The 23,472-nt window shown below is 41.3% G+C and overlaps 1 protein-coding gene and 1 non-coding gene across 5 annotated transcripts in view; both read left to right on the top strand.

Annotated features, from left to right (window-relative positions):
- Positions 1-23,472, top strand: part of KIF24 (kinesin family member 24) — a 76,039-nt gene that overhangs the window by 30,896 nt on the left and 21,671 nt on the right. For 3 of the 4 annotated variants that reach the window (XM_073021729.1, XM_073021728.1, XM_073021731.1), the window contains 3 exons: positions 1,358-1,455; positions 8,033-8,248; positions 11,715-11,802. In XM_073021729.1, coding sequence (XP_072877830.1) covers positions 1,358-1,455; positions 8,033-8,248; positions 11,715-11,802 — 402 coding nt within the window. The remainder of the gene's footprint in view (positions 1-1,357; positions 1,456-8,032; positions 8,249-11,714; positions 11,803-23,472) is intronic. The other variant, XM_073021730.1, reaches the window with a different exon arrangement.
- On the top strand, positions 15,331-15,520 carry LOC119622967 (U2 spliceosomal RNA). Its single transcript, XR_005239488.1, has one exon. It is a non-coding gene; the product is annotated as a U2 spliceosomal RNA (small nuclear RNA).

Here is a 23,472-nt window from a genome sequence, read left to right as displayed (position 1 = left end):
CCTCCTGGGTTCCAGCGATTCTCCTGCCTCAGCCTCCCGAGTAGCTGGGATTACAGACGCCTGCCACCACGCCTGGCTAATTTTTTTGTATTTTAAGTAGAGATGGGTTTCACCATGTTGGCGAGGCTGATCTCAAACTCCTGACCTCAGGTGATCCACCTGCCTCGGCCTCCTGAAGTGCTGAGATTATAGGCGTGGAGCCACTGCACCCGGCCTCTGTTTCACTTTTCTGCTTTCTGTGATACTATATTTCAATCACATTGAATCCTTGCTATTCCCTGAACATTAATTAATTAAACAGTTAATTCCTTGTGCTTTTCTGCTTTGACTCTGTTCATACTTCCCCTGTGCCTGGAATACCTTCCCTCCTTCCATCACTACCTTTCAAATTCCTCCTCTTCCCCCATGGTTCATTCTCAGTATAGTCTTTTTCATAATCAGAGAGAATATGTTTTCCTTTGAAGTCCACATGTACTTTATCTTAAGATTCTTCTGTCTTCTAGTCATTTGCATACTTGCATAGATTAAGATTTTTAGGAGGTAAGATAGGGAAATGCTAGGGTAATGTCTGTATCCTTGGGCCCCTTCAAGTGCCTACTGCAATGTTTGTGCTACCAGCTGAGCAATAAATATTTATGGAATTAAAAGTTAAGCTGTGTAACTTACAGAATTGAGATCTTCCTCTAGAATTCCTCCAAAATTCTTTTTTTTTTTTAAATGAAGTCTTGCTCTGTCGCCCAGGCTGGAGTGCAGTGGCGCCATCTCGGCTCACTGCAAGCTCCGCCTCCCGGGTTCACACCATTCTCCTGCCTCAGCCTCCTGAGTAGCTGGGACTGCAGGCGCCCACCACCACGCCTGGCTGATTTTTTGTATTTTTAGTAGAGACAGGGTTTCACCGTGTTAGCCAGGATGGTCTCAATCTCCTGACCTCGTGATCTGCCAGCCTTGGCCTCCCAAAGTGCTGGGATTACAGGCGTGAGCCACCGTGCCCAGCCACAAATTCCTCCAAAATTCTAAATATACTAGCCCTAGTTGGAATACGAAGATAATCCCCATAGAATTCACTTTCTGTCCTAGACCTAAGGAGGATTGGCTCACTCTTGTATTTATTAATTTACTTCTCTTAAGAGAAAACAAAAATTGTGTGCCTTAGTTTTTACCTTGTAAGAACATGTCTACAGAGATCTCAAGAGGAGGCCCTGTCATTTAACAGTGATTGGTTATTTATCTCTAAGTTTGATATGGTCAGTTACTATTATTTAAAGACATATTTTGGCGATTATCATCTGTTAACTAGAATAGTGATTAAGAAAATCCAGAATGTATCTTTTTCTATAAAATCAAATTTATTTTTCAGCATGTTTTTTATTTTGATGAAGTCTTTGGTGAAGCGTGCACCAATCGGGATGTATACATGAAGACTACTCACCCACTTATTCAGCATATTTTCAATGGGTACGATAATGATTATTTGCTTTTCTTGCTTTTTATTTTCTATTTTCTGTTAGGTCATATTTCTTTATAAATATCACATGCTTTTCAGTGCTTTTGACTTAAACATGAATTTGTTGAGCTAATGAATTTAGATTCTTCTGAAAACTTGCAGTATCTCTATAGGATTTACCAAGGATTTAGAAATTTACAGTAAAATTTCCTTTTACACTAATGATATTATTTCTCTGTGTCTAGTGGAAAAATATATTGTGATAGATAGTGAAAGGGTGTTAAAAAAAAAAAGAAAATTATAAACTCTTAACAATGTAATCCCATCAAAGTCCTCAGAAGAAAAAGGTTCAAGTGGTTGGAGTTAGTCTGAACTTTGATGATAGGAATTATGTATTCTGGCTATAGTTTAGTTAATTTTTCTTTGGAATCAGATAAGTGAATATCACTTATCAGCTTTTCATAGATTTATTATTATTATTATTATTATTATTTTTGAGATGGAGTCTCGCTCTGTCACCCAGGCTGGAGTGCAGTGGCGCCATCTCGGCTTACTACAAGCTCCGCCTCCCGGGTTCATGCCGTTCCCCTGCCTTAGCTTCCCGAGTAGCTGGGACTACAGGCAACCCCCACCATGCCAGGCTGATTTTTTGTATTTTTAGTGGTGACGGGGTTTCAACACGTTAACCAGGATGGTCTCGATCTCCTGACCTCATGATCCGCCCGCCTCAGCCTCCCACAGTGCTGGGATTACAGGCGTGAGCCACTGCACCTGGCCTTATAGATGTATTTTTAAATTATTATTCACACTTAATAAACATTGAATGGGACAGGAATTATAGTAAGGGCCTCTGTTGCATAAGTATTTAAAATATAGGCATGGGCCAGGCATAGTGGCTTGCACCTGTAATCCAAGCACTTTGGGAGGTCAAGACAGGAGGATAGCTTGAGCCCAAGAGTTTGAGACCAGGCTGGGCAACATGAGGAGACCCTGTCTCCACACACACCAAAAAATTTTTATTTTATTTTATTTATTTTATTTTATTTTTATTTTATTTATTTTTTTGAGACAGGGTCTCATTCTGTCACCCAGGCCAAAGTGCAGTGGTGCAATCTCAGCTCACTGCAACCTCTGCCTCTCGGGTTCAAGCAATCCTCCCACCTCAGCCTCGTGAGTAGCTGGGACTGCAGGTGCCTGCCACCACTCCCAGCTAATATTTTTGTATTTTTTTAGAGGTGGGGTTTTGCCTTGTTACCCAGACTAGTCTTGAATTTCTGGGCTCGAGCAATCCTCCTGCTTCAGTCTCCCAAAGTGCTAGGATTATAGGTGTGAGCCACCGTGCCTGGCTAATTTTTAAAATAAGCCAAGCATGGTGATGTGCACCTGGGGTCCCAGCTGCTTGGAAGGCTGAGGTGGGAGGATTGCTTGAGCCCAGGAGGTCAAGGCTGCAGGAGCAGTGATCATGCCACTGCACTCCAGCCTGGGCAACAGAGCAAGACCCTATCTCTGTCTGTCTGTCTGTCTGTCTGTCTATCCATCCATCCATCCTATCTATCTAATCCACCTACCTATCTACCTACCTACCTATCTAATCTACCTACCTATCTGTCTACCTACCTATCTATTAAAATTGTAGGCATGTATGATAGAAAATGCCAAGTAGCCTGCTAGTGTTGCTGATTCCAGATAATTTTGACTGTTTTTTTCAAATAACTTTTTAAAAATTGAGGGGTAATTTACATACAATAAGATGTACAGATCTTAAGTATTCAGATTCGATAAGTTTTGATAATTTTATATATGTGAGTAACAAGTATCTGTAACAAGACATGGAACATTTTCATCACCCCAGAAGGTTCTCTTGTGTCCCTATTTAGTTAATCCTCCACCCTCACCCCCAGGTCTTAAGTAACCACTGACTTACTTTCTGTCAGTATAGATTAGTTTTATCTGTTCTACAATATCATAGAGATAGAATCATTATGCTTATATGCTTAGCATAATGTTTGCTTAGCATAATAGTGTTTTATATTAGTACATGTTGTTAAATGTATCTGTGGTTTTCGTTGATGAGTAATATTCCCTTCTCTGAAATTATCACAGTTTGTTTTGTCCATTCTCCTGTCGAAAGACATTTGCATTGTTTCCAGCTTTGGACTTTATGAATAAAGTATTAACATTCTTTTTTTTTTTGAGATGGAGTTTCGCTCTTGTTGCCCAGGCTGGAGTGCAATGGTGCAATCTCAGCTCACCGCAACCTCTGCCTCCTGGGTTAAAGTGATTCTCCTGCCTCAGCCTCCTTAGTAGCTGGGATTGTAATCCCACGCCTGGCGAGAGCATTCTTATACAATTTTTTTTATGAGCATGTTTTCATTTGCTTTGGGTAAAAACCTAGAAATGGAATTGCTGGCTCGTGGGATAGGTTTATATTTATAAGAAAGTGTTTGGCTAGGCACAGTGGCTCACGCCTGTAATCCCAGCACTTTGGCAGGCCAAGGCAGGCAGATCACGAGGTCAGGAGATTGAAACCATCCTGGTCAACATGGTGAAACCCTGTCTCTACTAAAATACAAAAAATTAGCTGGGTGTGGTGGCAGGCGCCTGTGGTCCCAGCTACTTGGGAGGCTGAGGCAGGAGAATGGTGTGAACCTGGGAGGCAGAGCGAGACTCCGTCTCAAAAAAAAAAAAAGAAAAAAGAAAGTGTCAGTTGGGCTCAGTGGTTCATGCTTGTAATTTCACAATTTGGGAGGCTGAGGCGGGAGAATCACTTGAGCCAGGAGTTCAAGACCAGCCTGGGCAACATAGTGAGATCCTATCTCTAAAAAAAAATTTAAAAATTAGCTGGGTGTGGTGGCACATGCCTGTAGTCCCAGCTACTTGGGAGGTTGTTGTTTGAGCCCAAAGGATCAAGGCTGCAATAATCTGTGATCACTACAGTCCAACCTGGGCAACAGAGCAAGACCCTGTCTCAAAGAAGGGAAAAAAAGGGAGAATGTCAAACAACATTTCAAAGTGTTGTATCATTTTATACTCCCAACAGTAACATGAGAATTGCAGTTCTGCAATATCTGATATTGTCAGGCTTTGTTATTTTAGCCAATCTAATGGGTATTAAATCATTTCATTATAGGTTTAATTTGAATTTCTCCAATGCCTAATGATACTATACTGAGCTTCTTTTCATGATTTTTTTTTTTTTTTTTTTTTTTTGAGACAGAGTCTTGCTCTTTTGCCCAGGGTGGAGTGCAGTGGGGCGATCTCAGCTCACTGCAAGCTCCGCCTCCCAGGTTCACGCCATTCTCCTGCCTCAGCCTCTCGAGTAGCTGGGACTACAGGCGACTGCCCCCACGCCTGGCTAATTTTTTCTATTTTTCAGTAGAGACGGGGTTTCACCATGTTAGCCAGGATGGTCTCAATCTCCTGACCTTGTGATCCGCCCACCTCGACCTCAAAGTGCTGGGTGCTGGGATTGCAGGCGTGAGCCACCGCGCCCGGCCTTGTTTTTTTTTTTTTTTTTGAGATAGAGTCTCACTAACGCTCAGGCTGGAGTGCAGTGGTGCGATCTCAGCGCACTGCAACTTCCGCCTCCCGGGCTCAAGCGATTCTTGTGCCTCAGCCACCCTAGAAGCTGAGATTATAGGCGTGTGCCACCACACCTGGCTAATTTTTGTATTTTTAATAGAGATGGGGTCTTGCCATGTTGACCAGGCTGATCTCGAACTCCTGGCCTCAAGTGATCCCCCTGCCTCAGCCTCCCAAAGTGCTGGGATTGCAGATGTGATCCACCGTGCCTGGCCCTTTTCATGTCCTTACTGGCCATTTGGATATCTTCATTTGCCCATTTTTTTGTGTTTTGTTGTTTTGTAAAAGCTATTTAATTTTTAAAATTTTATTAGCAGGCTAAAAATGTGAAATATCTGTTAGGTTTAATTTCTTAGTAAGGGCACCAAATCTAGGGAATACTTTTTGAGGAGTAAGTTTCTAATATAAGTTAGAATTTGAATGTTAAGACTTTAGTAATAACAAGAGTTGCAATTTAAGTGTATCCATTCTTTAAAGTATAATAAGGTTTTTCACTCCTGTATTGCTTTTTGAAAAAGCTCATCCCTAAATTGTTCAGAAAGTAAGTAGATGTTATTCTTTCCTCTTACTCTGCTGGATCTTCCTTAATGTGTTCAAATTTTTCTCCTGTAATTCATTTCCTAACTCCGTCTCTGCCAGTGTATTTATAGTACCCACACTGCTGGGAGCCAGGGTTCAAAAGGCAAAGAGTAGCTGGTCTCTGCCCCAAGCAACTTTCATCTAATTAACTCTCATGTCTTGATTCTCACATTTCCATGGTTTCCTTGCTTTTGTCATTTTACTCTTTCTTTGTTTTCTACCTCGCTTCAAATCCTTTTTTGTGTACTCATCTCTCTGCCCACCTGCAGCCTCCCCCATCCCTGTCCATGCTGTAAATCAAAGAAAATAACCCAGGCAAGTCTCAATCATTGTAGATTTATTTGCCAAAGTTAAGAACGTGTGCCCAGGAGACAGGTGTATACCTTTCTCCAAAGATGATTTTGAGGGCTTCATTTTTTAAAGGGTAAGATCTGAGAGCAAAAGTGGAAAAAATAATAAAAGGAAAAGGAAAAAAAAAATTAGAGGGGAAAGGGTGGATATTGGAGGAAGAGAAATATGTTTTAAATGTTTCAGTAGATAAAAAAACAAAACAGTTACATCCTTTTGAGTCTTTGATCAGTCTTTCACTGAATACTCAATTTTCATATTGGGGATTGGAGAAAATAGTCCTTCATGCTTTCACCTGTCTCAGTGAACTGCATTTTACATAAGATAATGTAGACAACAATAGGGCAAAGGAAGCAATCACATATGCATTTATTTCAGGTGAGCAGAGGGATGACTTTGAGCTCTGTCCTATGTCCTCCACCTGTGAAAATAAGCTGTCAATTGACATTGCTAGGGTGAAATTCAACACAGCTGTTTTAGGGTAACGGTCATGGGCCCTCAAATAATTTCCTAGTGGGCAAAATGTGAGGGAGATAGGTAGCTTTTTATCTTTGTAGCGATCTTATTTAGGAACCAAATGGGAGGCAGGTTTGCGGGACGCAGTTCCCAGCTTGACTTTCCCGTTTGGCTTAGTGAGTTCGGGGTCCTGAGATTTATTTTCCTGTCACAATGCATAGACTTTTTTCTTGCTGCAAGCAGCTATATTTATCAGTAATCCATGAGATTCATGTTTAAGAGTCTGCAACAGCTCTAAGATTATGTTCATTCTCTACTTAGCACTACATGGGTGAATCTCACAATACTCAGATAATCTTGGTCTCCAACTCCTCATAAAACATACTGTGATTGACAGGCTGGTCTCCCAGCTCCATTCTCCACCTCTTATTCTGCAATTCTTCACACTCACAGAGGGTGTGTACGCACACATGTACCCACATACAAGAGCAGTGATTCTCACTTAGAATCATAGGACATCAAGACTGGAAGGGATCTTAGAAACCAATCTACTAATACTTAGAAACTAATCTACTGATAAAAGTGAAAACTGAAGCACAGAGGAAAGTGAGGGGACTTGCCTAAGTTCATATAGTTAGTTAATGGTATGGGAGAAACCAGAGCCCAGGCTTTTTTTTTTCCCCTCAAGATTTGGTGTGCCTGCTGCCATATTTGCTCCTGTGGCCTCTGCTCACGCTATTCCTATTCCACAGTGGAAGCTCTCTGCTTTTCAGCTTCTGCCTTCAAGGCCCAGTCCAATTCCTACTCTTGTGAGTCCTTCCTCAAATACTTTGCTTACATCGATTTTGCCTTTATCTAAACTTACTTAATTATGAGTGGTCACTACCATCCTGCTTATCACATGATCATCTATTATTTCTCATATTTAATTCTCTATTCTTTCACTAAATTTAACTTTCCAGATTAAGAATAGATCATCTCTAGGATCCTCTAAAGCACCTACCATGGGGTAGGAACTCAGTAAATGCTTATTGGCTAAGTGGTTTCTTTAAAGCTCTTGTTTCTTTATCTTCTAGAGTTGTTTCTCTTACTGGTTCTGTAAGAAAATTACTATAAGAAAGCTCAGGCTGGGGCATGGTGGCTCACATCTGTAATCCCAGCACTTTGAGTGGCTGAGGTGGGCGGATCATTTGAGGTGAGGAGTTCTAGACCAACTTGGCCAACATGGTAAAACCCTATCTCTAGTAAAAATACAAAAATTAGCCCGGTGTGGTGGTGCGCACCTGTAGTTCCAGCTACTCAGGAGGCTGAGGCAGGAGAATCACTTGAATCCAGGAGACAGAGGTTGCAGTGAGCCGAGATCACACCATTGCACTCCAGCCTGGGTGACAGTGAGACTCCATTTCAAAAAAAAAAAGGAAGTTTTGTGTACTGGTTTGAGAATGTTTTTTTCCTCTTCCTGTGTTTTTATAATGTAAAGTCCTCTTCTTAAAGGTTTATGTGTTTATAGCTGAATTTTCTCTAGGATTCTATGTTTGCATTTGACCTTTGTAATTAAAAATCTTTGGGTAAACTAATACTTCTCTTAATATGCATAAGTAATGCAAATTATCCTTTCCCCAGAGGCAATGCCACTTGCTTTGCTTATGGACAGACAGGTGCTGGAAAGACCTACACCATGATAGGAACTCATGAGAACCCAGGATTGTATGCTCTAGCTGCCAAAGATATCTTCAGGCAACTACAAGTGTCCCAGCCAAGAAAGCACCTCTTTGTGTGGATCAGCTTCTATGAAATTTACTGCGGACAGCTTTATGACCTCCTAAATAGAAGAAAAAGGTACTGAATATGAGTGGGAAGAGATAAATCTGTTAATCACTGTTTTAAGCCAGAGTCCTAGAGAATCACTGAATCATGGGCTTTAATGAGATGCTTTGGTACATTAGTGCCCTTTTGTGAAATGAGCCTCCTGCATCAGATACATATTTTCTAGCTGTCAATTCAGCTATAGGAAAATATAAATTAGCTTTTCATTAATATGTTTAAAGCGTTCAATATTCTAATGTCTATCAAAAGACTTTCCTTTTTATTTTGGTCTATGAAGAAGGCCATAATTTCAGGAAGTCAGGAAATCAACATGTACTTAAACCCCTTCCTGTTCTTTTGACCTATTATTATCCTGGAAAAACTATAAATAATGTTTTCCACTTTCTCTTGTTTTTCCTCTAAATAATCTTAGGGTAAACACAACAATAGTTTTCTGAAATCAGTAAGAAAAGAAAATCTTCTCATTAGAGTTGTGACCCTTATTAGGCTTAAACTATTGCCCTCGAAACATAATATAGTAATTTAGAAATGTATTTAGTAACTCTACTTTTTAAACACCTCTTGTATTTTTCTGGCTTGAAGTTTTGTTTAGGTTGAAACAGATGACTTAAACTGAGTAGGAGGCAAAACAAGTAGTGGAGGAAAAGGGAGAATAGGGAGGTTAGAGGGAGTGGGGGAGGTGGAAGGATTAAAGGTTGTCATAACAGAATTAACCAGATTTGAGACATTGGAGGAGTGAATTGAGGCTGAGCCTGCTGGAAGGCTAGGGAAACCTAATCAGCTTGAGAACTAGCCCCGCAACAAAGGTATCTAAGCCTCTATGGAGCTGTCCAAAAGGATGCACAAGTTTTGTGTGCTCCAAGCAAGCAGTGGAATGGGGAGTGGGGGAGCAGTTCCAGTTCAGTAGGGAGACCATGATAGGGCAGGCCCCCATTGTAGAGAATCACTAGGGTACTGAGTAGCATAACTGGAGAAGCTGTCGAGTGGCCTTAGGCAGGCCTCTCTCCTATAGACTATTCCAGTGAAAAGGGGACCTTCAGATATGCCACTTGAGATTGTATAGGTGTTCAGAGTTCAGTCCTGACAAGACAATTGCGAAATAAAAGAGGGTGCTGCTCTGGGGATGCTTGAGGAAGAGTTGCCTTTCTTTTTTATTTTCTTGGTGTTGACGTCTCGAATTAGCTCAATCATAGCTTCTCCATCAAGCTCCAGTGCCCTCATTAGGAGCCCTTTCCAGTCAGAATGCCCACTTCCCTTAAAGAACAGTTGCCATAGAATAAAAGCCATTGTGCTGTGTGTCTGTGCGTGTGTGTGTGTGTGTGTGTGTGTGTGTTGTTTGGGTGAAGGGAGGTTAGGATATCCAGCTCTTTCTGAACGCATTTCTTTAATGAATTGCCCAGATTGTTTTATTGCCCTGTATATTTGCATTCTTCAGTTGTAGCAAGGGTAGGCATATATTAACTCCTAGGTTTGATGCTTCTCTGAGGCTCACTAGGGAAGACCTATGCTTACTTTACAAGTGTCATGGCCTGTGGGGTTCATATATATATATCCATTTAATTGGCTAATGTAATCTATTTCCTACCTTTCTGGGGCTTCTGAAATGTTCTGGTCCATTGATGGTACCCTTTCCTGTTTTATGCTGTTATGCTGTATCCTGTTGATTTTTTTTTTTTTTTTTTTTCTTTTTCTGAGGCAAGGTATTGCTCTGTCGCCCAGGCTGGAGTACAGTGGTGCCACCACAGCTCACTGCAGCCTCATCCTCCTGGGCTGAAGTGATCCTCCCATCTCAGCCTCCCAGATAGCTGGGACTACAGGTACATGCTACCATGCCCTGCTAATTTTTATTTTTTATAGACACAGGGTCTCCCTATGTTACTTACCCAGGCTGTTCCCAAACTCCTGGGCACAAACAATCCTCTTCTCTAGGCCTTCCAAAGTGTTAGGATTACAGGTTTCAGCCACTGTACCTGACCAATTTTTTAATAAGATTTATTTTCTATAATAGTGGGGCTTTGACAAGGGTAGACAAAAGTACGTGTGTTCAGTCTGCCTCTTAAACTGGAAAACAAAGCTTGAGGATCTTAAAATTAATTCCTAGAAGTAGAGGATAAATTGTTTTTATACCCTTGCATAAAAACTGAAGTACGTTTTAGGCTGTCCCTGAGGAATCTTTCCGGGATGGGCTCAGAGATTAAGGCCTGGGAAATATGTTCAGGAATGACATCTGGTCTCTAAAAGTTAGATCTTCCTTTTTTTTTTTTTTAAAAAAAACAGAGATGGGCTCTTGCTAGTTACACAGGCTGTAACGTAGTGACTATTCACAGGTGCAATCATAGCGTACTACAGCCTCAAACTCCTGAGCTCAGGCAATCCTCCTGCCTCAGCCTCCTGAATAGCTGGGACTACAGACATGTACCACTGCACCCAGCAGCTAGATTCTTTTACTACAGAAGGCTGACTGTTTTAATAGATTTGTTTTCAGAGAGATCATGGGCATTGGTGAGGCTGTTTCCCTCCAATCCTTCTGTAGAGATCTGGAAAATTGGGATGAAGCATAGACTGAGAAAAAAATTGTTTTTGAGAAAAACATTCTTGTATTTTAAATTATGAAGTGGAATTCCATTCTTAACCCTAATCAGTATCTTGTTAAGGGGGAAAAATAATCTTAGAGTCTTTGATAGATTCAACACATGCCTCTCAGTGGATCTGGTTTAATGATGATGGTAGACCAAAACCATTTATTACCTTAAACGCAGACCTAAGGCATTCAGATGCAGCCCAGCTCTTCCTTGCTCCTTTATAAGGTGTATCAGGACTCTTTACATTGCAAATAAAAGAAAACCCCATGTATACTAGCTTAAGCATTTAGGGAAATCATTGGCTCAAATAACTGGAAAGCTTAGAGGACAGTCAAGCTTTAGCATTGGTTTACTCCAGCAACTCAGGGATGCAATAAGGACCCAGTTTATTTTCATCTCTTCATTCTGTCTTCTGTGTTATTAGTTTCATCCTGAAACCAACTCTCTTTGTAGATACAAAATGGCTTTCACTGCTTCCAGGGCCACAGGGCCATCTGCTTTCACATCCAGGGACAAAGGGAGAGCATCACTTTACCAGGCATCTAACAACTAGAGACCAGGACTTTATTTTGATTGGACCGGCAGAGATCCCGTATCCACCTCTGAACAAATCACAGTGTAGCCAGGCATACATCATCCACGGATTAGCATAGTTTAGATTATGTGCTTATTCTTTTAATTGTAGCCAGAGATGTTGATTTATTTTACAACAGTCAACAACCAACCCTGAATCGGGCTGAGGTCAGGAAGGTGGGGTTGGGAGGAGGATAAGCATCCATCCCACTCAAACAGAAAACTGCTACTTAATAGCGGAATAGCAGAATGGTTTCTGGGGAGGCAAGAACAAAGTCTGCTTTAGTAGCACCATCATACCAACCACATTCTTGCATCTGCAGGCTCTTTGCAAGAGAAGATAGCAAGCACATGGTGCAGATAGTGGGACTGCAAGAGCTTCAGGTGGACAGTGTGGAGCTCCTCTTAGAGGTAATTAATTCTTCCTTCTTTATTACCCCACCACAACAGTATAAGTACAGGAGACCAATTCATTTTGCTACTAAGCAAGTACAGTGGACTTATATTTAGGCAAAAGGCAATGACAAGCACACCATTTCACATCTGTAAAATGTGAATCCTTTTCTGAAAGGATAGTTTGTTTCTCTATAGGGTTGATGTCACAATGCCACGGTTAGTGGGAGGTAGGGCATGTGGGAGAACCTAATTCACTGGAAGGGTACTACTGGGACAGTTTCTTTCTTTTTTTGAGATGGAGTCACACTCTGTCACCCAACGTGGAGTGCAATGGCACAATCTCGGCTCACTGCAACCTCTGCCTCATGGGTTCAAGCAATTCTTCTGCCTCAGCCTCCCAAGAAGCTGAGATTACAGGCACCCACCACCACACCTGGCTAATTTTTTGTATTTTTAGTAGAGACAGGGTTTCAACATGTTGGCCAGGCTGGTCTCGAACTCCTGACCTCAGGTGATCCACCTGCCTCGACCTCCCAAAGTGCTGGGATTACAGCCGTGAGCCACCACACCCAGCCTTATTGGGCCAGTTTCAAATGCTGCTCATGTGTTTCTCTATGGCAGTGGGCTCTAGGAAAAGCTGCTGGAGATAAATATTTGTACTTTAAATTATTTTTACTTTTTTTTTTTTTTTTTTTAGCAACAAGGGTCTTGCTCTGTTGCCCAGGCTGGAGTGTAGAGGTGTGATCATAGCTCACTGCAGCCTCCCACTTCAGCCTCCCAAGTAGCTGGGACTGCAGGCACATGCCACCAGACCTGGCTAATTTTTAAAAATTTTTTGTAGAGATGGTGTCTTGCTATGTCACCCAGGGTGGTCTCGAACTCCTGACCTCAAGCAGTCCTCTCACCTTGGCCTCTTAAAGTGCTAGAATTACAAGCGTGAGCCACTGCACCTGGCCCTTATTTTAAATAAGATTTTTAGTAAGTAATGCTATCACATGAGTTCAAAATTCAGAAGTGAAAATACCGACTTCCATTTCCTTTTCCAGAGCAACAAATTTTATTAGTTTTTTGTGTGTCCTTCCAAAGGAATTTTTCAATCTGCTTCTTTTATTAAGTTACTCTTTTATTATAATAAAAGTCATGCCTATTAAATTTAAACATTACAGAAATATGTAATACTTATTAAACATTACAGGATAGTAAAGGCACCTCTAACTTACTATACATACCCCACTTCCCCTGTTCCCCACTGAGCTATCCACCATCCACAGTAAAATATTTAATTTTTTTTCCTGTTCTGGGCATTTATTAATGTAAGTACAAATACATTTCTGATGAACCTTCCTTTAATGCAGTGTTCCTCAACCCTGGCTTTACACTAGATTGTTTGGAGCCTTTTTTTCCTTGCTTAAAAAATGATTTGGCTGGGCGTGGTGGCTCATGCCTGTAATCCCAGCACTTTGGGAGGCCGAGGCGGGTGGATCACGAGGTCAGGAGATCGAGACCATCCTGGCTAACATGGTGAAACTCTGTCTCTACTAAAAATACAAAAAATTAGCCAGGCGTGGTGGCAGGTGCCTATAGTCCCAGCTACTCAGGAGGCTGAGGCAGGAGAATGGCGTGAACCTGGTAGGTGGAGCTTGCAGTGAGCCGAGATCGTGCCACTGCACTCCAGTCTGGGAGACACAGCGAGACTCCATCTCAAAAAAAAAAAAAAATGATTTAACCTCTTTTATTGTGAAAAATAGCACTATACGGAAAAATGCATAAAACCTAAGTATGTCCAGTGTAAAGAAACAAGCACCCTTATAATCAGTTACTCAGATCAAGAAATAGAACATTGTAGCACACTACAAACCCCGCCGTGTGACTTTCCAATAACACCCTCCTATTATCCTGATTTTCGTGCTAATCACTTTCTTGTTATTTGTTATAGTTTTACCACCTATGTATTTATTCCCAAACCATCTAACTTAGTTTTCATCTGTTTTTGAACTTTGAATGAGTAGAACTGCACTGTGTATTTTTTGGTGTTTTGTTTCTTTTGCTAAATGTTATGCTTTTCAGCTCCATTTAGGTTTTTGCATTTGGTTCTAGTTTTCTTCATTTTTATTTGCTATAGAGTGTTTTATCATAGGAATATACCACAATTTATTTATCTATTCTCTTGTTAATAAACAACTGGGGTTGTTTCTATTTTAGAGTTATTTGGAACATTGCAGCTGTGAGTGTGCTCATACCTGTGAGTGTGCTTATACATGTATTTCTGTACAGAGCACATGGGTTCTCTAGGATATATACCTAGTTGTGAAATGATTAGGTCAGATGATATGCTTTTTTTTTTTTTTTCCTGCAGACAGGGTCTTGCTCTGTCCAGCCCAGGCTGGAGTCCAGTGGCGTGAACACATGGCTCACTGCAGCCTTGACCTCCTGGGCTCAAGCGATCCTCCTACCTCAGCTTCCCAAGTAGCTGGGACCACAAGCATATGCCACCACACTTGGCTAATATTTTTATTTTTTGTAGAGACAGGGTCCTGTCATTTTGCCCAGGCTGGTCTCAAGCTCCTTGGCTCAAGCAATCCTCTCACCTCAGCCTCCCAAAGTGTTGGGATGACAGGCACAGTGGCCCATATTTTCAGCTACACTAAATGCTGCCAACTGTTTCCCAGAGTGGTGTGTATTCCTACAAGCAGTATACAGGCAATCCCGTTGCTCTTCATCTTGCAGACACTTTCAATTGATAGATATTTTGAATTTTTGCCAGTCTGTATGTGTTTAATTATATTTTATTGTGGTTTTAATTTGCATTTCCCTGATTAAGAATAAAATTGAATATTTTCTCATATTTTTAACTTGTAATTTGGAGTTCCTCTTTTGGGAATGCCAGTTTGGGTCTTTTCCTCATCTTGAGTTATCTGTCTTTTCCTTCCAATTTGTATATTCTGGATATGAGTCTTGTTGGTTATTTGTATGATAAGCATGTTGTCTCATTCTGTGACTTGTTTTCCCAGTTTCATCATAATGTCTTTTAATGCTTGCTTGTGTCCTCTTCAGGTCAATTAAATCAGAATCCTTCAGGAGTGGGGCCCGGGTGTGGATATTCTTATTATTTTAAATTAAAATGTAGTTCATATACCATAACATTCACCTTTTTAAAAGTGTATGATCCACTGGGTTTCTTAATATAATTTTCTTATTGAAATATAATTCAGATACCATAATATTCATTCTTTTTTTATTTTTTATTTTTGAGACAGGGTCTCACTCCTGTTACCCAGGCTGGAGTGCAGTGGTGTGATTTCGGCTCACTGCAGCCTCAACCTCCCTGAGCTCAGGTGATCCTTCCCACCTCAGTCTCCTGAGTAGCTGGGACTACAGGTGTGTGCCACCACACCCGGCTAATGTTTTTGGTATTTTTAGTAGAAATGGGGTTTCGCCATGTTGCACAGGCTGGTCTCAATCTCCTGGACACAAGCAATCCTCTCACCTCGACCTCCCAAAGTGCTAGGATTACAGGCATGAGCCACCGCGTCCAGCTATAGTATTCTTTTTTTTTTTAGACCAGTGGATCAGAATAGAAAATACAGTATCTTTTCTCAGCAGTTTAGCATGTTCTATTCAAGGACAACCTATTAAATGAATTTTTGGAACAGGGAGATGGAGTAGAAGCTTGCTGTGTCCACTCCATGCATTGACTTGGTATTGCAAGACCTCCAGGAATGGTGCATCCTCCCTGAGGGATTTTTTTTTAAGTATACAATTCAGTGATTTTTTTAAAGTATATTGGTGAAGTTATGCAACCATTGCCACTATCTAATTCCAGAAAACTTTTATCACCCCAAAATGAACTAATGCTAACTCCATTAGCAGTTACTCCCTATTTCTCCTGCCCCCAGTGCCTGGCAACCACTAATTTCTATCTCTGTGGATTTGCCAATTCTGCCCATATCATATAAACAGAATTATACAATATGCAACCTTTTGTCTCTGGCTCCTTTCACTTAGTTTATTTTCAGAGTTCATTCATGTTACAGCATGTATCAGGACTTCATTCCTTTTAGTGGCTGAATAATATTACATTGTTTGGATACCTCATTTTATTTATCCATTAACATTTGGGTTGTTTCCACTTTTTGGTCATTATGAATAATGTTTCTGTGAACATTCATGTACAAACGTTTTTGTGTGGACACGTGTTCCATTTTCTTGGGTGTGTGCCTAGGAGTGAAATTGCTGGGCCATGCTTTTTTTTAGGAAATGCCACACTGTTTTCCAAAGTGATTTTGCCATTTTACACTCCCACTAGCAGTATAAGGATGGGTATTACTTTAAAAACTCCCCAGGTGATTCTAACATGCAGCCATTGCAGTCATTCTTCTAGTACATCCAACAAGCCTGGCTAGAGTAAAAGGGAAAGGACTAGAAGGATAGACCGGGCACTTGACAAGCCTTAGCTTAGTATAGCTTCATGGTACACTCCTCCAGGGAGAAGTGTCTGAGTCTTCAAGCTTAAGGGACCAGGGAAAGCAGTCAGGTTTGGCACTGTAGAAGTGCCTCCAACGAATGCCAAAGTTCAGACCTCTCTAGCTGATTCTACTCTTGTTCTTTCCTGCCTTCCTTTTCACTGTGTTCTAATAATAATTGCAAATGTTTAGTGAGCACTATCTACCAAATGACTTGTTAGAGGTTTTTGCAAATATTACCCCACTTAATCATCACAAAATCAAGGTAAATATTGTAAACTTCTCTAAGAGATGAAAATACTGAGGTTAAAATCAAGTGATAACCCAGAATCACATAGCTAACAACTGGCAGAGCAAGATTTCAGCTTGGATTGATCTCACTCTGAAGCTCTTTTCACTATATTATACTACCTGTAATGTATAATTAGATATAAGTTTTTCTTAAGAAATTAAGAGAGACCGGGTGTGGTGACTCACGCCTGTAATTCCAGCACTTTGGGAGGCTGAGGCTGGAAGATCATTTGAGGTCAGGAGTTTGAAACCAGCCTGGCCAACATGGTGAAACCCCACCTCTACTAAAAATACGAAAATGAGCTGGGTGTGGTGGTGGGTGCCTGTAATCCCAGCTACTCGGGAGGCTAAGGCAGGAGAATTACTTGAGCCTGGAAGGCGGAGGTTGCAGTGACCAGAGATCACACCACTGCACTCCAGCCCCGGCAACAGAGTGAGACTCCGTCTCAAGAAAAAAAAGAAGAGAAGAGAAAAGACACCGACTGAATTAATTCATACATTGATAATAATGTCTTCTGTTATCATTTGCTTAAAATTAGGTGTTTAAAGGACTGTTTAATCTTCAAATAACAGGGTTTGTGGAAAATTTTGTTGTTGCTTTTTCAAAATTAATACTTGGGACTTGGGTGTGTGCAGTGGCATAGTGGCCCATCATTGGTATAGATCTTTTTATAAGTTTCTTTTTCCTGAAACAAATACTTTAGGTAAATTTTGCTTAAGGGATGAGACTTCACATTTGCGTTATTAGATTCCTGGGTCCTGGGATCCAAAACCTGAGTATAGCGCCCAAGTGTGTCTGTTTTAGAGGGTCACCTAAGAGCCTCTTTCTAGTAATTGCAAAGGTAGGCACAGAACAAAAGTGTGTGGGACATGCTGAAGGGCTGCCCCGGAGCTGTGACCATTCTCCCCAGAGCTTCCTCTGCTGTGGAGTCCTAAGGAAATTGTTTCTCATACTCTGTTCCCTGTGGTCCTCTTGCCCCTACCTCCAGCCAGTCCCACATTTGGCCAGGAGTATCAGGTGAGTCTGGTCCTCAGGATTCCTTTGTCACTGAAAATTAGACCAATTAAAGGGGAAAGAAGCAAACACTAGGAAGAAGACGCTTCATTGCCTTTAGGCCGTAAATGCTGGCAGTCTGGTGTTGAGTCAACCCCTCCATCCTGAAGAGTTTATGGCACTGTTCTATTCTAAAGTATGGTTCCTAAGAAAAGCAGAAAAAAAGTTCCTTGTTAGTCGACATATTATTGCCATTGATACCCTCCGTCTGCAGTACATATGGGGTTGTACAAGGAGGAAGCCTGCTGAGATCAAGGTGGAAAGTTTATATAATTTATGGATACCTGACACAGTTATCCTCATAAATAAACATTTATTGACTTGAAACAACAGCACTTGCTAACTCAGGTGTCACATTTCACTCTCAGGTGTCACTGTTCATACTCGCTCAGGTATCACCCATGTGTTTGCTCAAGTGTCACCCTCAAGTGTCATCTTGGAGTGTTACCCTCTCAAATCACCCTCAGGATTACTCAGGCATGGCCTGCCTGCACAACTGGTAGCTTCATTATTCACATGGGATTGTCCTTCCTCCAGGAAGTTTCTCCTTCCAAGTGTATTTGATTTCTTGCCAACGCAGGCCCCAGAACTTCCTGCCTTTACAGAAGACTCACTGATTCATCACATTTCCCAGATTTGGAATCGAGATTTTGTCAGACAATGGGCATTTTTTCAGTTTTAGAGATTTATTGTTTTTTTTAAGTCATTTCTATACCCATTTAATATAGTCAGAAGTATTCATTCCTAGGAATTTTGATAAACTTGTTTCATGTTTTATCATTGCCCTGGCTGTAATGGGCAGTCAGTTACAGTGCCATGTATCCCTGAGCATATCCTTTACCTGTCTGAGCGTGAAACATGTAGATATTGATAGATGATTGGGTTGGATGATGGGGAGAAGGAAGTAAGATAACATACATAAAATTTATAGTATGATACTGGCTCAACTTTCCACATGTATTATTCTTATTAAGTCCCTGAATGATGTTTCCCAGCACCGCCACAGTTTTTTTTTTTTTTTTTTTTTTTTTTTAAGACAGAGTCTCACTCTGTCACCTAGGCAGGAGTGCAGTGGTGCAATCACGGCTCACTGGAGCCTCAACCTCCTGGGCTCAAACGATCCTCCCACTTCAGCCTTCTGAGTAGCTAGGACCACAGGTGTGCACCACCACACCTGGCTAATTTTGTAAAAAAATTTTTGTAGATGTTGCCCAGATTGGCCTTGAACTTCTGGGCTCAAGTGATCCTCTACCTCAGCCTCCCAAAGTGCTGGGATTACAGGTGTGAGCCACCACACCAGGCCCAGTTTTCATTACTTCCTATTGTAGCAGATTCCCATTTTACTATTCACATAATATGTTCTCTCTAGAGAACTTAGATTTAGAAACTTGCCCAACAGAGTTTAGTTAGGGAAAGAGTTTGAGAAGGAGGAGGCAGTGAGAGGAAAAGGGGGCCTAGTAGTTTTAAAGGTGGTTGCATTAAATTTGCTCACCTCCTAGACTTGCATTTCCCCCAAATAGATTCTCTTTTTCTCTTATCTGCTTCCTTCCTTTTCTTTTTTCTTTTTTTTTTTTTGGTTTGCACTGGGGAACCCATATTTCATGTTGATCTCTAAAGCTATATTTTTCCGTGAAACTCTGATTGTTTCACATTTATGAAAAAAAGAAATAGTTTAAGTTTTAGAAGTTTAAACAAAGATGTTAGTTCTTTTTTTTTTTTTTTTTTTTTTTTTGAGACGGAGTCTCGCTCTGTCGCCCAGGCTGGAGTGCAGTGGCCAGATCTCAGCTCACTGCAAGCTCCGCCTCCCGGGTTTACGCCATTCTCCTGCCTCAGCCTCCGGAGTAGCTGGGACTACAGGCGCCCGCCACCTCGCCTGGCTAGTTTTTTGTATTTTTAGTAGAGACGGGGTTTCACCGTGTTAGCCAGGATGGTCTCGATCTCCTGACCTCGTGATCCACCCGTCTCAGCCTCCCAAAGTGCTGGGATTACAGGCTTGAGCCACCGCGCCCGGCCGATGTTAGTTCTTTAGTATCTTTTCTTTCTGTTTTGTTTTTGAGACGGAATTTTGCTCTCTTGTCCAGGCTGGAGTGCAGTGACATGATCTGGACTCACCGCAACCTCTGCCTCCCAGGTTCAAGGGATTCTCCTGCCTCAGCCTCCTGAGTAGCTGGGATTATAGGTGCCCACTACCCACACCTGGCTAATTTTTGTATTTTTAGTAGAGACGGAGTTTTACCATGTTGGTCTCTTAACGCCCGACCTCAGGTGATCCACCTGCCTCAGCCTCCCTAAGTGCTGGGATTACAGGCATAAGCTACTGTGCCCGGCCCCTTTAGTATCTTTTCAAAAATTAATGTTTATTGAGAAGTTGCCATGTGCCAGTTGTGGTACTAAGTGCTTTAGTTATGTATTATCTTTTTTTTTAGCCTTAATAACCTAGGTAATTCCTATTCTATTATATTTTATTTTATTTTTGAGACAGAGTCTAGCTCTGTGGCCCAGGCTGGAGTGCAGTGGGGTGATCTTGGCTCACTGCAACCTCCGCCTTCTCAGTTGAAGCAATTCTCCTGCCTCAGCCTCCCAAGTAGCTGAGATTACAGGTGCAGGCCACCATGCCTGGCTAATATTTGTTTGTTTGTTTTTGAGATAGAGTCTCCCTTTGTAGCCCAGGTGGGAGTGCAGTGGTGTGATATCAACTCACTGCAACCCCTGCCTCCTGGGTTCAAGTGATTATCCTGCCTCAGCCTCCCGAGTAACTGGGGTTACAGGCGCATGCCATCACACCTAATATTTTTGTATTTTTAGTAGAGATGGGGTTTCACCATTTTCGCCAGGCTGGTCTCAAACTCCTGACCTCAGGTGATCCACCCACCTCAGCCTCCCAAAGTGCTGGGATTACAGATGTGAGCCACTGCGCCCAGCCAATTTTTGTATTTTTAATAGAGATGGGGTTTTGCCGTGTTGGCAAGGCTGGTGTCAAAGTCCTGACCTCAGGTGATCTGCCCTTCTCAGCCTCCTGGAGTGCTGGGAGTATAGGTGTGAGCCACTGTGCCCGGCCATAATTCCCATTTTATAGATAAGAAACTGAGACCCTTAAAAGTTAAGTGATTTGCAATAGTCTACACAACCACATGGTAGAGCTGGCGTGTGAACCCTGGCAACCTGACTCCAGATTTCACCATTTTAACTGCTATACTTCAGTTGTATATGTCATTTACAAAAATGTGATGACTTTGATATTCACAGACTGCCTCATTTTTACTCTTCATAGCTCAGGTGCATTGTTACATAGTTTCTGGAAGGCATGACTATAGCAGGCTGTTACTGGAAAAAATTGGACCAAGGACCAGAAATTCCTCATGCCTTCTCTAAAATATATTTAACCAGGAAAGGGCATCTCAACATGTTAGGTCTCTGAGATGCACTTAGAGATACCCAGTACATTATGGTGTACAAGATGCAGTGAAAACCCAAGTTCAAAAGTCTGTAACTCAGTCTCAGAAGCCAGTCTTTTTTGACACTCTTGAGGAAGAACCACAGGGCCACCCTTTGCATTTCCTGTTCATATCCACATTTCCTTGCGAAGTATGGCCTTGAGGCCTCTCTGAGTTCTCACTGGGTCTCATTGGATTAGCATTATTAGTAACATCATTACTCACATGTAGAAGAGGATATCTGCCTTCTATTCCTGGCCTGACCATATTCTACCTATGTGACCTTGTGTAAGTCACTTAGCTTCTCTGTGTTCCTTTCCTTATTAGTCAGACATATTGCTTTTACAAATGTAAAGGTTTAAGACCTCCCCTGTCTTTTCATAGGATTTGTAAATGACCAAAAAAAAAAAAAAAAAAAAAAAAAAAAAAAGCTGTAAGAAATCTAAAACTCTAAAAGGAAATACACCAGAATTTTATAATCACTGGAATTATGAGAGATATATATTTTCTTCTTTATCCTCTTCCTATATTTTCCAAGTTTTCCACATTGTTTGTCTTTCCTAATGAGGAAAAAAAGTTTGAAAAAGGAACAATACCAATCTGATGATCCATCAGCATTGCATCCCATCCTGTATAAACATGAAGTGAAAGGGACAGGGAGAAGCCAGGGCCAAAAGGTGCATTTAAACTGGATGGTTTGGTCACAGTGCTGGCCTTAAGTGTCTTACCCAGCGTCTGAGCTTAGTTAGCAGTGCTTTTTTCTCAGCACTTGCCATATCCAGTATAAGAGATTACCACTGTAACTCCCATGATTTCATTAGCATAAAGGTGGTATCCATATAGTTGATGATCTAGCTTTAGAAATTAGCAGATTCTTCTCTTTACAAAAAGATTCATCATATTGTCTCTTTAAATTTTTAGCAAACTTTTTACAAAATTGGTGTATTTAAGTATGATTCTGAATTTTGATTTTACATCTCACATACAGATAATCTTTAGAAACATACTATTGCTTAGATCGTGGAAAAAATATTTTTAGTTAATTAAATTTCTAAAAAGCAACTGCTACTACTTCTTAAGATGTTTTGTATCTTATTGTTGAAGTTTGGCTCTGTCTACTTTTGGATTCTTAATTTGGAAACTGTGACTATGTTCAATATGATATAAATTAAAATGGTGAGAGATTGAGAAAAAATGAAATAGAACTTTATTATTCTTTTTATTTTCCCCCCAAGGCTGGAATGCAATGGCGTGATCTCAGCTCACTGCAACCTCCGCCTCCTGGGTTCAAGCAATTCTACTGCCTCAGCCTCCCAAGTAGCTGGGATTACAGGCATGCACCACAACACCCGGGTAATTTTTGTATTTTTGGTAGAGACGGGGTTTCACCATGTTGGCCAGGCTTATTCGAACTCCTGACCTCAAGTGATCCGCCCGCCTCAGCCTCCCAAAGTGCTAGGATTACAGGTGTGACCCACCACACCTGGCTCTTATTCTTTTTTTTTTTTGAGACGGAGTCTCGCGCTGTTGCCCGGGCTGGAGTGCAGTGGCCGGATCTCAGCTCACTGCAACCTCCGCCTCCTGGGTTCAAGCAATTCTCCTGCCTCAGCCTTCTGAGTAGCTGGGATTACAGGTGTGTGCCACCATGCCTGGCTAATTTTTTTATTTTTAGTAGAGATGGGGTTTCACCCTGTAGGCCAGGCTGATCTCAAATACCTGCACTAAAGTGATCCACCCGCCTTAGCCTCCCAAAGTGCTGGATTATGGGTGTGAGCTACCATGCCCAGCCTATAAAATATTGTTGACTATAATCATCCTGTTGTATTGTCAAATAGTAGGTCTTATTCATTATTTCTTTTCTGTGTGTACCTATTAACCACCCCCACATTCCCACTACCCTTCCCAGCCCCTGTGGTAACCATCCTTCTAGTATCTATGTCCATGAGTTCAATTTCTTTGATTTTTAGATCACACACATAAGTGAGAACATGTGATGTTTGTCTTTCTGTGCCTGGCTTATTTCACTTAACATAATGATCTCCTGTTCCGTCCATGTTGTTGCAAATAACAGGCTCTCATTCTTTTTCATGGCTGAATAGGTACTCCATTGTGTACGAGCACCACATTTTCTTTATCCATTCATCGCTTGATGGACACTAGGTTGCTTACAAATCTTGGCTGTTGTGAACAGTGCTGCCACAGACATGGGAGTGCAGATCTTGTTTATGTTTTACTTTCTGGGACATATCCTTAACTTACAACTCCAAAAAAAAAATTTACAACCTTTTATTTTATTTAATTAATTTATTTTTCCCCCTGAACCTGAGAGTAGGTGATTATTTTTAAGAGATGAGATTTTTGTCCCCTAGGCTGGAGTACATCTTACTGCCTCAGCCTCCTGTCTGGGACTACAGGTGTGCACCACCACACCCAGCTAATTTTT

Source organism: Chlorocebus sabaeus, chromosome 12, assembly GCF_047675955.1.
Source record: "Chlorocebus sabaeus isolate Y175 chromosome 12, mChlSab1.0.hap1, whole genome shotgun sequence".
Classification (NCBI taxonomy): Eukaryota; Metazoa; Chordata; class Mammalia; order Primates; family Cercopithecidae; genus Chlorocebus; species Chlorocebus sabaeus.
This window is presented reverse-complemented; position numbering and strand designations above follow the sequence as displayed.